Below are 16,354 nucleotides of genomic sequence, written 5' to 3' on the forward strand. Positions count from 1 at the left end.
AAAATAGAGGAAACATTAAGTGATAGGGAGGGAAATCCCTCAGGAAATTATACAAGCTGTTACAGTCATAAATGTGAGTGCGGAAGGAAAGCAAAGATATTACTCATTACAGCATCTTTTCTTGGGGCTGGGGAAGGAGGAAGCATCAGTTTCCTTTATCAGTGATTTTTTTCCAGTTATGTTCCTTGGAAATTCAATAGTTAGTTCAATTTACAACCCCACATCTCATGTCACGATGTGTTCACCCCTATTTCTTTGTTCTACACTCTCCCACTCAGTCTTCATGTTTTACAAGAGACTATAAACTCTAAAAATTTGCAGTTCTTGCAAGCACTGACTCCAAGATTCCTGGAAATGTTGATATGAGAAGAAATCCAAGATGCTCATTTTACTTTTACAAATAAACATTTAAGGAGAGTCTGAGCTGAAATGGGAACCAAGCCAAACCAAACCCGTGTCCACAGATTGAGAGCTGTGGCTTCAACTCAACTCTTCCTTCGTCTTGCAGATGCAAAACACTGGCTCAGCATTTGGTTGTTACTACAGCACCCGCACCAGGATGCAAAGAAGCTAAGCATGTTAACAAATGCAAGTCACAAGACAAACGTTTGAAAAAGATCATCCTCAAGTATCAGATGGAAACAAAAATTCCTGTGGTGGGGAGTGAAGGAGGGAGGGAAGAAAGAGTGAGAGAGAGAGGGATAGAGGGAGGAGAGAGAGAAAGAAAGAAAAAGGGAGAGAGAGAGAGAGAGAGGGAGAGAGAGGAACAAAGAAAGAGAGGGAAAGATAAGAAGAGAAGGAGGGAGAGAGAGAAAGAAGGAGAGACAGAGGGCGAGAGAGAGGGAAAGAAGAAAGGGAGAGAGAGGAAGAGGGAAAGAAAGAGGGACAGAAAGACAGGGAGAGAGAGAGGAAAAGAGAGACAGGGAGAGAGGAAGAGGAGGGGAGAGAGAGAGACTGGTTTCTGTCTTGGATTTATTTGTAAAACAGTAAATATTTAAAGAAGAATTGTTTCCATCATCTCTTTGAAACACCGAATTCTATTATTCCTGTGTCTGTTTGCTCTGCTTTGGAAACGATCAGTGTTTTAAAAGGAAACACATCATGGGTGGTGTATTACAAAAATAAAACAAAAGAGGATGCTGCTGTTAGGTATCTGCCCTGTTCCACCCTGCATTTTATTGTCAAATAATGGAACAACAACAGACACTGCAGCTTTGGGTGGGAACACAGGGATTTTTTTTTTTTTTTTTTCCGGATCACATCAGACTTTTCTTTCTTTATCCTAGATAGCCACAAAAAGCTTCAGAAGTTACTAATCACATTGCTTTTGCTTTTTCTTTTTGGTACCAGGCTCTGTTAGCCCTCGTTTGTGTTTCCTCCAAATGAGAGGCAGGACCCGGACCATGGTCGGCTTGCTTTGAGCTGCTCCTTGCTGATTCTCACAAGGCAGACATTCCAATGAGCTGAGTAGAGGATGCTGGAAGCAGAGGTCAGGAATCTCCAGGGGCCAGCTGCTGCTGCTAAACGGACTTCCCTCTTCCTGCTCTCACACTGAGCTACAAGCAGCCTTTCTAGGAGATCAATAAGAGCTTGCAGAGCTACATGAATCTAAGACTTAGAAGAAAGGCTCTAATTAAGCAATTAAACTGTCACTTGGAGGTCACTTTAACACTCAGCCTTCGTGAAAGGAAACGTAATGAAGCCACTTGCGTGCTGACCAGACAAGGCCATCCCCAGCCAATGGGTCCCACAGCTTCCTTAGCAAGAAATACTCCTGATGTGTCATTGAGGAGAGCCCAAGGTTAATTACACCAGACACTCGAAGGTGACTGAACAGAAAGTGCAAATACATTACCAAATGTGTTGAAACCTGCCTGCAAGTCCAGCTTCCTGATTAGCTCCCCACGACGCCATTACCATTTCAAGAGAAGTCAACAAGTTCAGTTTTTCCCTTTTTTCATCATAGCAGCATGCAATTCTAGAAAATGCACTTTTGTGATGCTATCTAAGTCCTCATGTGGCTCACAACAAGAAGATTGTATATCAATAACCATGCCAAGGAGTGAACTCAGTACAGCACGTTCCCGATGGCGTCCTCTGAGATTTTCCACCAAAGCATGGATCATTGCAGGAGTAGAGATGACAAAAATTCATTTATTCAGTCATGCATCTGTTAACAATTCATGCATCAAAAAGATTGGTGCTTTGGAGATCTAAAGACTACTGCTGTGGGCTCTATGAAAGAGGATGGAGGCTGTGTATTACTGTTCCACTTTTTTTTTTTTTTAGACTGAGTCTTGTTCTGTCGCCAAGCTGGAGTGCAGTGGCACGATCTCGGCTCACTGCAACCTCCGCCTCCTGGGTTCAAGTGATTCTCCTGCCTTAGCCTCCCGAGTAGCTGAGACTACAGGTGCCTGCCATCATGCTCAGCTAATTTTTGTATTTTTAGTAGAGACAGGGTTTCACCATGTTGGCCAGGATGGTCTCGATGTCTTGACATCGTGATCCGCCCGCCTCGGCCTCCCAAAAGTGTTAGGATTACAGGCCTGAGCCACCGTGCCCAGTCTACTGTTCCATTTTGAAATGTTCATTTGTTTCTTCTACTTGGTGAATTTTGCCTTTGTTTCCACAACACCAAGCCTGTTACCTGTGGGCTTAGCTTGCCTCCATTTGGAACCCATGGGGACTAGGCCTACTCTAAGAAGAGCTTTCTATTGTATTCCCAGAAGAGTGTGGGGATAGTCTTGTGGCCCAGAGGTCATGTGAAACCTAGTGGCTGCCTGAGGCTGACTTCAACTTTGAGGATGAAACCACCACTGACGTCACTGGGCCCTTAGTGGCCATTTCATCCGCCATCTTGTCCTCCATTTCTTACCCACAAATGCAACTCCTAACTGAATCCTCCTCCTTAGTTTTCTTCTTTCTGCTTGTGTTCCCCAGCCACCTAATTTTATAAATAAGCAAACTAAGAACCCCAAGCCATGAAAAGAGTGAGGGGTGGTGCCATGTCCAGAAACGAGTGCCTGGCAGTGTCTGGTACATATTGGGCACCAAAGAGCAAAGTAATGAAGGAAACCCTGACCTCCTGACTTCAAAGCAAGGACACTTTCCATTTCATATTTGAATTCTTAACACTTTTGCTTATATTGACGAATGAAGGCTGGGTTCATTGGGTACAGAAGTCGAAGTGGGCTGGGCACAGTGGCTCACACCTGTAATCCCAGCATTCACGCCTGTAATCGGAGGCTGAGGCGGGTGGATCACCTGAGGTCAGAAGTTCAAAACCAGCCTGGCCAACATGGTAAAACCCTGTCTCTACTAAAAACACAAAAAATTAGCCGGGCATGGTGGCACATGCCTGTAATCCCAGCTACTTGGGAGGCTGAGGCAGGAGAATTGCTTGAACCTGGGAGGTAGAGGTTGCAGTGAGCTGAGATGGCGTCTTTGCACTACAGCCTGGGCAACAAGAGTGAAACTCCATCTCAAAAAAAAAAAAAAAAAAAAAAAAAAAAGTCAAAGTAGCTCCAGCCTGACCCTAAGTTTATTTTCTCCCTCTATTTTTCCAGTCTGCCATTCAGTTTCCTGTACATAACTGCAATTTTTATATTTTATCAAAATACTTATTCACCTCGTAGGAAGCATAAGGCTTTCGTTTTGGTGCTGATCCTGCTGTTAATTTCTACCTAACCTTGAACCTGACATTTCTGGATCTCAGTATCTTTTTAATTTTTTAAATTTATTTTTATTTTTATTTTTTGCACTGCCCCAACTCTACCTCAATGTCTTTTTTTAAAAATTAGGAGACAACAGCAAACGAACTCTAAGCTTTCTTCTTCTGACCTTAACATTGTATGTATCTATATGTTTATGACAGTTAACCATATGTTAAATCACATTTAACATACAGCTAAATTACTATTTCTTCTTCTAACAACCCAAATTGTTATAGAAGTTTTGAAAAAACAGGATGGCTGGTCCTATTCCAGCATAATTTTCATCAGTATTTAAAGAGCACACTTGAGCTCTATTAAAAATCTCCTGAACCCCAACATTATCTAATAGCATCACTGGCGACTGAATATTTTTCTCTTTGGTAATAACTCTGTCTAAGCAACAGGACCAGGACATTAACTTTTATGTCTCCAAAATGAATGATTGGCTTTGTATGAACTGAGACTGCAGAGATATTATGTAAGATATTGGACTTTGGGGTCCATTTCACATCCAGTGTCCGTCTGGCTATAAAGATACAGGGCTGGTGCTTCAATGCCGGCCTTCATGAATCCCTGGACAACTAACTATAACTGCAAGCCAAGCTTCCAGCCTTGCCAGGGCATTGCCTGGTCTGGTTCCAAACCTCTGCAGACCTCCTGTCCCCTTAAGTGGTTCCATTTGGCAAATATACAGCAGATCTCCACCCCAACTTACCTAGACAGTATTGTTTTCTTTTTAAAACTTCCCTATCTTCTTGTAAAGTTGATTTATAAATCATCCAAGAAAAAAAGACTTAGTTTGTATACAATTTATGCAATTTTTAACATAATGAATTTATAAATCAGAAAGATCTTGTGCTAAGCCATGTGTTTCAATTTCTTGTTCTAAAAAATATGAAATTAATAGAACCAATCTGGCACTTCTTGGTGTCTCTGTCCTGAAAACATGATTTTCTCTATTGTTCGCCTGGCTCTTACATTCAGCTGCTCTTTTTCCACCAGCACCCGTCCCTCTTGACACACCTTAAATTTCTCCATTAGCTTTTTAAAAAACCAACTCTCCACTGATTTTGATTAACCCATTGGTTACTGCCCATTTTCTCCTTATGCTACTCATTTCCGTAACTCTGAGGAAAAGCTCAGAAACTCCTACACCTCCTAACCACTGTGACCTTGAGTCTTCTACCACCACCCACCCCAATCCTGCTCTTTGCAGGTTATTAAAGACAGAATTCAGGGGCTTTGTTGCAATCCTTACGCTCGTTGGTATCCTGCATGGGATTTGATACCTTTGATCACCTACTCTTGAAATTCAGCTTCCCTCGTGGTTTGAATGCTACCACTGTCTTCTGGTTCTCTGCCGAGCACTCAGCGCACCTCCTCAGCCTCCTCTCCTCTGATCCTTCATCCGCCCCTTACATGGCAGTCTTTCCCCAAGCGTTGGCTTGGCCCCTTTCTCTTGATAAAATACTCCTAAAAGTGATCATACCTATTCCCACAACTTTAATAACCACCCAAATATACAGAAATCATCCTCAAATGTATATGTCCAGCTCAGATTCTATCCCAAGCACTGAACTCTTATGTCAAACTATATAATATTTAAACCCAAAAGTTTACAAGTCAAACTCACTATCATCTACTCCCTTTATCCAGTTAATGGCCTCATCATTCACCCATTTATTTATTTATTTATTTTGAAACAGGGTCGTGCTGTCACCCAAGCTGGAGTGCAGTGGTGTGATCACAGCTCACTGCAGCCTTGACCTCCCATACTCAAGCCATCCTTCCACCTCAGCCTCCCAAGTCACTGGGAATACAGGTATATGCCACTTTGCCTGGCTAATTATTTTTTCATTTTTTGCAGAGATGGGGTCCAGGCTGGTGTCAAACTCCTGAGCTCAAACAATCCTCCTGTCTTGGCCTCCCAAAGTGCTGGAGTTACAGGTATGAGCCATCACTCCTGGCCATTCACTCATCCTTCAAGCAAATAGCCTCCCCTCCCCCATCTCTATCACCAGCCCCACCCACTACCATGTAATTAGCCTCTAAGTCTAGTGACGGCCACCATGACAGTTCTCCACGTGTCCCTGTGCTCTCCATGTGTCCCAAGACCACTGCCTACTATGAGACCTTATCACCTCTGATCCAAGCTTTTTCCATTGCTTCCCAAACAGATGTGCTACCATCTTTCTTCTTCTCTGCCAACCCATTCTTCACACACTGCTGCCTGTTGTCATTATAAAATACAGCTCTGAGTATGTTATTCCCATTTTACAGAAAATTTTCACGGACTCCACACTACCTATAGGAAAATGTCAAGTTCTTAACTGGAGCAGAAGAGAACTCAGATGTCTTCTGGAGCCCGTTGGTCTCCACATGCTCCCCAGCATTTGTTCACACTCCAGGGACAACATTCTCCTTTTTTATTCCCAAATGTGTGTGTACCATTACCCTATCCTTCCCTTGCAGCCTCCCCTCCTGGCCTCACTGCTGCATTTCTACTGGTCAGCCTCTGCCACTTAAATGTCACATCCAGCGTGAAAGCTTCCCTAGCTTCCAGGCCCAAATGAGTCATACCGGCCATTTTCACAATGATTCCACAGCACTGAGTCCAAGGCATGCTAAATCCTAGGTGCTCTACTATGAGAAAGATTCAAAAGTAGGCTCTTCTACTTAAGAGCCTGAGGCCCAGAATTACAGATGGCAAGTCCTGACCCTGACTTCTTTTTAAAAAAAACTTTCATTTTAGGTTCAAGGGTCCATGTGTAGGTTTGCTATACAGGTAAATTGCCGTCATGGGGGTTTGGTGTACAGACTCTTTTGTCACCCAGGTAATAAGCAAAGAATGTCATAGGTAGTTTTCAGTCCTCTCCCTCCTCCCAGCTTCCAACCTCAAGTGTGCCTGTTGTTCCCTTCTTTGTGTCCATAGGTACTCAGTGTTTAGCTCCCACTTCTAAGTGAGAACATGCAGTATTTAGTTTTCTGTTCCTGTGTTACTTCACTTAGGATTATGGCCTCCAGATCTATCCATGTTGCTGAAAAGGACATGATCTTATTCATTTTTGTGGCTGTGTCGTATTCCCTGGCGTATATATACCACGTTTTTGTTATCCCATCCACCATTGATGAGCATCTAAGTTGATTACATGTCTTTGCTATTGTGGACAGTGCTGTGATGAACACAGGCATTCATGTCTGACTCTGAATTCTAAGTGCATTTCTGCTCCTAGTATTCCATGCTGCCTCTTCTTCCAGTCCTCATTGAATTAACCTCCCCCAAAACACTCATTAGCAGCAGATCATAATGGCTAGCACAAGTGGAGAACTTCCCATGTGACAGCAAGCAGGTCATCTATATTATCTCAAATACCTAACAATAAATCTGACCCAGGTCCTCTTATTATCCCCATTTCCATTAAGGAAACTGAAGCTGAAAGATTAACTTTCTTCCAAAGAACACTGTTAGAAAATCACAAAGTCCAGGCTCAACCCCAGATCCAGCCTATATCAGAGCTGGATTTCTTAGCTGAGGCACTATGCTGACTCACACTATCGGTGTAACTCACTTTTTATTTTAATGTCTTGCCTGGGTGCTTAGAGGTATTTGCTTCTAATGTTTCTTCAGCCCACTGGCTGGGATTTTCCAACTATAGTTAACCCTGGAACGACACAGGTTTGAACTGCCTGGGTCCACTTAAACACAGATTTTCTTCCGTCTCTGCCTCCTCTGAGACAGCAAGACCAGCGGCCCCTCCCTCTTCCTCTCTAGCCCACTCAATGTGAAGATGATGAGGATGAAGACCTTTATGATGATCAACTTCTGCTTAATAAATAGTAAATATATTTTATCTTCTTTACAATTTTCTTGATAATGTTTTATTTTCTCTAGCTTACTCTGTTGTAAGAATACAGTATGTCATATATAAGACACATAAAATATCTGTTCATTGACTGTTTATGTTAATGGTAAGCCTTCTGTCCACCATAGGTATTAGTAGTTAAGTTTTGGGGGTTTGGGGGACTTGAAAGTTGTATGTAGATTTTTTACTGCACGGCAGGGGAGCGGGGGACCAACGACCCTAATCCCAGCATTGTTCAAGAGTCAACTGTACTTCATACTTATATGATTCTGACAACTTGTTTGAACTATTACATTTTATATTTTGCCTTATCTACCAGCCCAAACTCCTCTTGGCACTTAGTTTTGAGTTTATTTTCCATCTCCATGCCTCAGACCAGATCACATTTGAGGTTTCACTTCCTGCTGTCTGTTTCCTCCTGCTGTGCTTTGTTAAGCCAAGCCCAGCTGCATGCTGAAATATGGCAGTGTTCATAGAAAACCTCGTCTGTGTGTTCGTGTCCCATGTAGGTGGAAAACCTGCCTCATGATCACAAGAGGGAAAAACCAAGCCCCGCTGGCATGCTTTTGACCTAGGCGTTGGTTTGGTTACACACTTTCTATGTTAAATTCCATGGGTTATGCACTGTATCAGAGAAAAGAACACCATGCAGATGAGGCAGGAAGCAAGTGGTAGAGCAATACCCACCATAGTCAAAACTATGAGTAGTTTTGTCTCTGGCCCATTCAAACTTCTCTTAAAGATCCTCTTTTTTTTTTGAGACAGAGTCTTGCTGTGTCGCCAGGCTGGAGTGCAGTGGCGCAATATCGGCTCACTGCAACCTCTGCCTCCTGGGTTCAAGTGATTCTCATGCCTCAGCCTTCTGAGTAGCTGGGATTACAGGCACGCACCACCACACCCAGCTAATTTTTGTATTTTTAGTAGAGATGGGGTCTCACCATGTTGGCCAGGATGGTCTCGACCTCCTGACCTCATGATCTGCCTGCCTCTGCCTCCCAAAGTGCTGGGATTACAGGTGTGAGCCACTGCGCCTGGGCCAGACCCTTCTTTTGCTTCAATATTTATTTCACTTTTATTCCCCCCCCTTTTTTTTTTTTTTTTAACAGACAGGGTCTTGCTTGTTGCCTAGGCTGAAGTGCAGTGGCAAGATCTGTGCTCACTGCAACTCCTGCCTTCCACCTTCAAGTGATCCTTTCACCTCAGCCTCCCAAGCAGCTGGGACTACAGGTGTGTGCCACCATGCTTGGCTAATTTTAAAAAACTCTTTTGTATAGACAAGGTCTCACTACATTGCCCAGGCTGGTCTCAAACTCCGAGGCTCAACTGATCCTCTTGCTTCATGCTCCCAAAGGGTTGAGTTTACAGGCGTGATCTGCCATACACAGCCTCACCTTCATTCTTAAAGAAATTTTAGGAGAGCATAGAGTTCCTGGCTGGTAGTTTCTTTTTTTTCTTTAAACTGAGTATATCACTCTATTGCCTTTAAAAAAATTTTTTTTTGCTTCCAATGCTGGTTGCAAAGTCAGCATTTAGTCTCTACTTTCTAAGAAGCAATCTGTTCCCCACCTACCTACTCCTCTAGCTGACTGTAACATTTTTTCTTTATCTTTGTTATTTAATTTTTTATTTTTTTAGAAAAGTATGTCATTCTATTTATCCTGCTTTGCTGTTTGGGTTCCTTGAGATTCTAATTTTTTTTTTTTTTTTAATGATGACTTCCACCAGTTTGGGAAAAATTTTAGTAAGTAGCTCTTCAAAGTTTGCTTCTGTTCCATATATCTCACTTTTCCTTGTGAGACTCCAATTAAGTGTGTGTTATACATTTTCTGAGTATCCTCTATGTGTCTTAACCTCTCATATATTTTTCATCCTTTATTCATCCACACTTTTTTCTGAGTAGATTCTTGACTTATCTTCCAGTTCACTATTTCTCTCTAGTCACCATTTCTCTCTTCATCTCTGTCTAATCCCCCCAAAAAACCTTCTGCTGAGGTCTTAATTTTAGCTATGGTACTTATCAGTTCTCAAATTTGTAGTTGGTTCTTCTTCATATTGCAGTGTCACTTTGTATAGTATGCAGTTCCTTACTGAAAGTTCTCAGTTTCACTTTTATTTCCATAAGTTGAGTAATGACAGTTGTTTAGCAAGTGTGCCAGGTAACTTTAGTACCTGGCATATTAGTGGATTTGTTTCTATTGTCTCTTACTCATATCACATCTCATTTTTATTATATTGTCCCCTCATGTACATGACTATCTTTGATAGTGTGTTGGTGATACACACAGGATACAAGGAAATACTCGGTAGAAGAGGGCAGTTTCCCAGCAAAGGCCCCACTCTCAAGCCTGGAAACCCATGGCCCTAAATGGGAACAGGAATTCCTGTTTCCATGCCCAAATTTTGCCTTTTGGCCTGCCACACCCCCGTATCCTCTACACATATAAACCCCTAAACCCAGGCCTCACAAGTAGACAAGCAGATGAGCAGATAAGGAGAAGAGCAGAGGAGCAGAAGAGCCGTACAGCAGAGAAAGAGAGAAGAGAAGGAGCATCTGAACATTGAGAGGAGCGCAGCCAGGCTCAGTCAAACAAGCACTCAGCCGTGGCACAGTGAACTCCAGGGGGAGGATCATCGTCCCATTTCACCCCCTTTCCTGCTCCTCATCCATCCCACTGGGAGCCATCTCCATCATCCAATAAAACCCCTGCATTCACTATCCTTCAAGTCCATGTGTGACCTGATTCTTCACGGACACCAAACAAGAAGCCGGCTACCAAGAGGACGCTGAGCTGGTTAACACTTAAGCCATCTGAGGATGGCAGAGCTAAAAGAGCACTGTAGCATGCCCACTAGGGCTTTGGAAGTTGTAGGCACCCACCCCTAGATGCTACCATGGAGCTTGGAGTCCAAAAGCACTCGCCCTGGCTCCTGCACTCCTGACTGCATGCTCCCCTGCCCATAAGGGGTTTGAACATGCAGCAGCTGAACAGACGACACACACCCCTGCTGCATGTCCTGCAAGGGAGGTCAGGGAACTCTCTTATTTCATCGGCTATTACACATGAAAAATTATAGGTAGAAATGATGTCCAGAATGCTAATATCTCTCTTTGAAGAAGATTTTAAATTGTGTTTGCTGGATGTCCAGAGCCTAGATGCAAAAGAAATACAAGATTCACTCTCATTATTTCATGGCTTCAGAGTTTGGGGATTCACTCAGGTAACTCAAACATTGAACGCAGTCTCAGTGAAGGCTGTTTTCCTTTCATTTTACCTAAGACATGAATGGCTTACCAAGACTGCCACCCTAACAAAGCTCTGGACTCAAACTTTGGTCCTCTTTGTCCTGAGAGGCTCTCAGAAGAGCTGCTAAACCTTTGTGGATCAGTAAAGGCCCTGCAGGCAAAAATGGTCCCAAAGACTGGACTCACACCTCTCTCAGATATTCACTCAGAAACTTCACACTACCTTATGAACCACTGGCTACTTTTAGAAAGATGTTTGTAAATGTCATCCAAAATTTCGAAATGGTCTTTGTCAGGAGAGTAGGTGGATGTTCTACACCTTCAGTCTTCATGATGCTTAGCCAACTTAGACTTTGAAGACTCATTTGGATGGTTAATATACAGTGACAAATAAACTTAACTTTCATTAATAACCTAATCTTGTAAAATATGAAATCATACCACTAAAATGGACTACTTGGAAAAACATAAAACAACCTTTGAGTTTTCTTCAGTTAAATTTGAAAGAAACTAGCCAGTTGGAACTTGTGTAGGAAATGATCAGGAAGTTAAAATAGAAAGATCCAGTAATGAAGAGAATCTGGTTTGTATTTGAATGAAATGTTGATATATACAAATGAAAGATGAAAAACTTTTTGTTAGAAAATCAGGTAGCCTGGAACAAGACAAGGATGCCCTTTCTCACCACTGCTATTCAACATAGTATTGGAAGTTCTGGTCAGAGAAATCACGCAAGAGAAAGAAATAAAGCGTATTCAAATAGAAAGAGAGGAAGTCAAATTGTCTCTGCTTGTAGATGACATGATTGTATATTTAGAAAATGCCATCGTCTCAGTCCAAAATCTTCTTAAGCTGAGAAGCAACTTCAGCAAAGTCTCAGGATACAAAATCAATGTGCAAAAGTCACAAGCACTCCTATACACCAGTAATAGACAGAGAGCCAAATCATGAGTGAACTCCCATTTACAATTGCTACAAAGAGAATAAAGTACCTAGGAATCCAACTTGCAAGGGATGTGAAGGACCTCTTCAAGGAGAACTATAAACCACTGCTCAAGGAAATAAGAGAGAACACAAACAAATGGAAAAACATTCCACGCTCATGGATAGGAAGAATCAATATCATGAAAATGGTCATACTGCCCAAAGTAATTTATAGATTCAATGCTATACTATACCCATCAAGCTACCATTGACTTTCTTCACAAAATTAGGAAAAAAAAAACTCTAAATTTCATGTGGAACCAAAAAAGAGCCTGTACAGCCAAGACAATCCTAAGCAAAAAGAACAAAGCTGGAGACATCACATTACCTGACTTCAAACTATACTATAAGTCTACAGTAACCAAAACAGCATGGTACTGATACCAAAACATATACACAGACCAGTGGAACAGAAGAGAGGCCTCAGAAATAACACCACACATCTACAACTATCTGATCTTTGACAAACCTGACAAAAACAAGAAATGGGGAAAGGATTCCCTATTTAATAAATGGTGTTGGGAAAACTGGCAAGCCATATGCAGAAAAATGAAACTGGACCCCTTCCTTACACCTTATACAAAAATTAACTCTAGATGGATTAAAGACTTAAATGTAAGACCTAAAATCATAAAAACTCTAGAAGAAAACCTAGGAAATACCATTCAGGACATAGGCATGGGCAAAGACTTCATGACTTAAACACCAAGAGCAATGGCAACAAAAGCCAGAATTGACAAATGGGATCTAATTAAACTAAAGAGCTTCAGCATAGCAAAAGAAACTATCATCAGAGTGAATAGGCAATCTACAGAATGGGAGAAAAATTTTGTAATCTATCCATCTGACAAAGGGCTAATATCCAGAATCTACAAGGAACTTAAACAAATTCACAAGAAAAAAATTAACAACCTCATCAAAAAGTGGGCAAAGCATATGAACAGACACTTCTCAAAAGAAGACATTTATGCAGCCAACGAACACTTGAAAAAAAAGCTCACCATCATTGGTCCTTAGAGAAATGCAAATCAAAACCACAATGAGATACCATCTCACGCCAGTTAGAATGGTGATCATTAAAAAGTCAGGAAACAACAGATGCTGGCAAGGATGTGGAGAAATAGGAACGTTTTTACACTGTTGGTGGGAGTGTATATTAGTTCAACCATTGTGGAAGACAGTGTGGCCATTCCTCAAGGATCTAGAACCAGAAGTACCATTTGACCCAGCAATCCCATTACTGGGTATAAACCCAAAGGATTATAAATCATTCTACTATGAAGACAGATGCACACGTATGTTTACTGCAGCACTATTCACAATAGCAAAGACTTGGAACCAACCCAAATGCCCATCAATGATAGACTGGATTAAGAAAATGTGGCACATATACACCATGGAATACTATGCAGCCATAAAAAAGGATGAGTTCATGTATTTTACAGGGACATGGATGAAGCTGGAAACCATCATTCTTAGCAAACTAACACAGGAACAAAAAACCAAATACCGCATATTCTCACTCATAAGTGGGAGATGAATAATGAGAACACACAGACACAGGGAGAGGAACATCACACACCAGGGCCTGTTGGTGGGTGGGGGGCTAAGGGAGGAATAGCATTAGGAGAAATACCTTATGCAGATGACAGGTTGATGAGTGCAGCAAACCACCATGGCATGTGTATACCTATGTAACAAACCTGCAGGTTCTACACATGTGTCCCAGAACTTAAAGTATAATAATAATAATAACAAAAGAAAATCAGGTAGCCAAAAAATTTAAAAACAGAAAGAAAAAAGAAACCTTCAAAATAAAACTTCATTCACTCTTATATTAAGCATAAAGCATTAGTTTCTGGTAGGAATGCCTTAAAAGTGTTGGTAGTAGTGATGGGACAGGAGGCAGGAAAATGCTTGGTAGAAGAGGTTGAGGTCCCTGATGAGTGCTCCACCCTTAAGCCTGGATCTGCCGCTCAAAGTGAAAACCAATCCCTATTTTCCCACCCAAATGTTGCCTTTTGGTTTTCCCTGCCCCCATCTGGTGCCCATAAGAACACCAAGCCCCAGACTCAGCAGACACACACACACACACACACAAACAGAGAAGACAGAAGTGTCTGAATGTCAAGAGGAGAAGAAGGAGCTGGACATCGGAGACTATGGTCAGAGAGGAGTTCAGCCAAGGAAGGCTAGACTCCAGGGGAAGATTATCTTCCTGCAACCCACTTCCTCCAACCCCTTTCAAGCTCCCCTTACTGCAGAGAGCCACTTCTACGTCTTAATAAAGCTCTCCACATTCACCACCCTTCAATTTGTTCATGTGACCTGATTCTTCCTGGACACCGGACAAGAACTCGGGTACCAAGAGGTCAGGGTGTAAAAGGCTGTCACCCTGACCCTCCACTGAACTGGTTAACACTTAGCTGTCCATGGACAGCAAATGCTAAAAGAGCACTGATTGTAACACATGCCCTTTGGGGCTCTGGGGGTCGCAGACACCCTCTCCGAGACGGCAGAGCTAAAAGAGCATTGTAACGTGTTTGGACGCTGTACAGGCCATGCACAGAGCCTGCTCCCACCAGAGAGGAGGGACCAGCCAGTTCCAGGGTTCGTTCACCCCGGTTCCTGCATTCATCTGTTTGTGTGCTCCCTCCTGAATTCAGCTAAGCAGCCAAGCAAATAAGCCACCCGCTTTGCAAGTCCTGTGCAGGAGTCAAGGAAATTCTCCCATCTCAGTAGCAGAAACTTTTTTTGTTATCTGCCCAATTCATAGCCATATTCCTTCTCCTACACTCCCGTCTCCCAACTTGTTCTATCAGAACATGGATTCGTTCAAGCAGCAAATCAAGATATCCTGGTCTCAAGAGAAGCAGAATCCTGTGAAAATCCCAGAGGCTTAATAATAATTGATCTAAAACATTTATGATAAATCTATTCCATGATACTTTCTGGATCTCTTTTGTAGTCAGTTCTGGCTAATGATATATCGGGGGCTTTTGTGGCAAATTTGCTTTCCTTATTAAAAGAAACACATACAAAACAGAAATAGTTAACACTATTCCTTCTTCCTTTTTTCAGAGGTAGACTCAGGTCGGACATTCAGATAAAAACCACTGCAGCCATTTTTTGACCATGACTTCTTCATACTCTTCATACTTTCATACAATGAAAAGTCAACATGCTAATCATGGTAGAGCAGAAACTGACTTGCTAAACAAACCCTGAAATTATCTACTTCCTGATTTGTTTTTAGATAAAACATAAATGTCCTTATATTTTAAGTTGCTAATACTTTGGTTTCCTATGATTTGACGTTAAAAACACCCATAAGTAATACATTCACTAAATATGCTTATATGGCAGTGTTTTGACCCAGGTTTGACTGGAGACAATGCTTGAAATTTACGTCACTTACCATAATACAAGAGTCCTGTGGTTCAAGATCAAAGTCAGTGAAGTTCAAGAGAACACGGTGATTTCTGTCAACCCGAATAACCCAAGCACAGTCTGTGTTGCTCCTGTAAGGACTGGGGTAATTTGGAGAATGAATCTCTCCACTGGGAGCCTGGAAAATCCCACCACAACCTGGAAGTGCAGAACACAATTATTTCGTGAGAGGAATCATGGATGCATTACAATCATCCATTACCTGGTTGTACAGATCAATACCTACTTTGCTTGACTATCAATTTTGGTTAGTCTATGCTAAAAATGCTGAAGAACTTGATATCCACATTAAGTCATTTATCCCAACAGAATAAGAAGGAATGACATGGATGATACTAAGAAAAATACTTCAAACACTTTAAATACAGATGCCAAAAGTTATTTTTAAAAATAACTAAAAGGAAACACAAATGAAATCACGTTTTCACAAAGCCATGGAACACCGCTTCTTCATTGTCCTCTAAAAATATAGCATACTGGAAGAATAATATGTTTCCTTCCAAGAATTGTGATAATCTAGTAGTACATGCATTTAAAAATAATTTAATATCTACGCTTAAAAATTTAATATTCTGGATATAGTACAGTCACTTAGGTCTTTAAAAATTCCTTTGATGTTATCAGATACCTTTTACTGCAATGTCTTCTCTAGGACCCACCATTTCTTGGATTTATGATAATATAAACCAATAATGGAAAAATTTGGCACCATTTTCTAATAATGGAGAATGATTTAGGGGTAATCTAAACACTGTGTGTGTGTGTGTGTGTGTGTGTGTGTGTGTGTGTGTGTGTGTGTGTGTATTTAAATCCCTACATACTTAACTTTAGGGGAGAGCTCTTATATTACCTTGGTTATGGTACTGCTGAAGAAGTGTGGCCATAAGGGAGCCTGGGATCACATATGTGCTTTGACATTTTCTAGCTGTGGAACTTCGGGCAAGTCACTGACCTTTCTAAGCTTTGGTGTCCACACTGGTGAGATGAGGATATGAAATGGAATTCCCTCATAGGGTGGTTGTAAAGACTAAAGGAGATCCTCATAAAATATTTAGAAAAGTGCCTGGTACACAGTAAGCCTTCTGCAAATGTGGCTCTCT

General features: G+C 41.7%; 1 protein-coding gene across 1 annotated transcript in view; it reads right to left on the reverse strand.

Annotated features, from left to right (window-relative positions):
• Positions 1 to 16,354, reverse strand: part of CUBN (cubilin) — a 314,813-nt gene that overhangs the window by 147,322 nt on the left and 151,137 nt on the right. Inside the window, exon 31 of the mRNA XM_005564724.5 lies at positions 15,223 to 15,392. Within this exon, the coding sequence (XP_005564781.3) occupies positions 15,223 to 15,392 (170 nt within the window). The remainder of the gene's footprint in view (positions 1 to 15,222; positions 15,393 to 16,354) is intronic.

The sequence above is a fragment of the Macaca fascicularis genome, chromosome 9 (genome assembly GCF_037993035.2).
Source record: "Macaca fascicularis isolate 582-1 chromosome 9, T2T-MFA8v1.1".
Classification (NCBI taxonomy): Eukaryota; Metazoa; Chordata; class Mammalia; order Primates; family Cercopithecidae; genus Macaca; species Macaca fascicularis.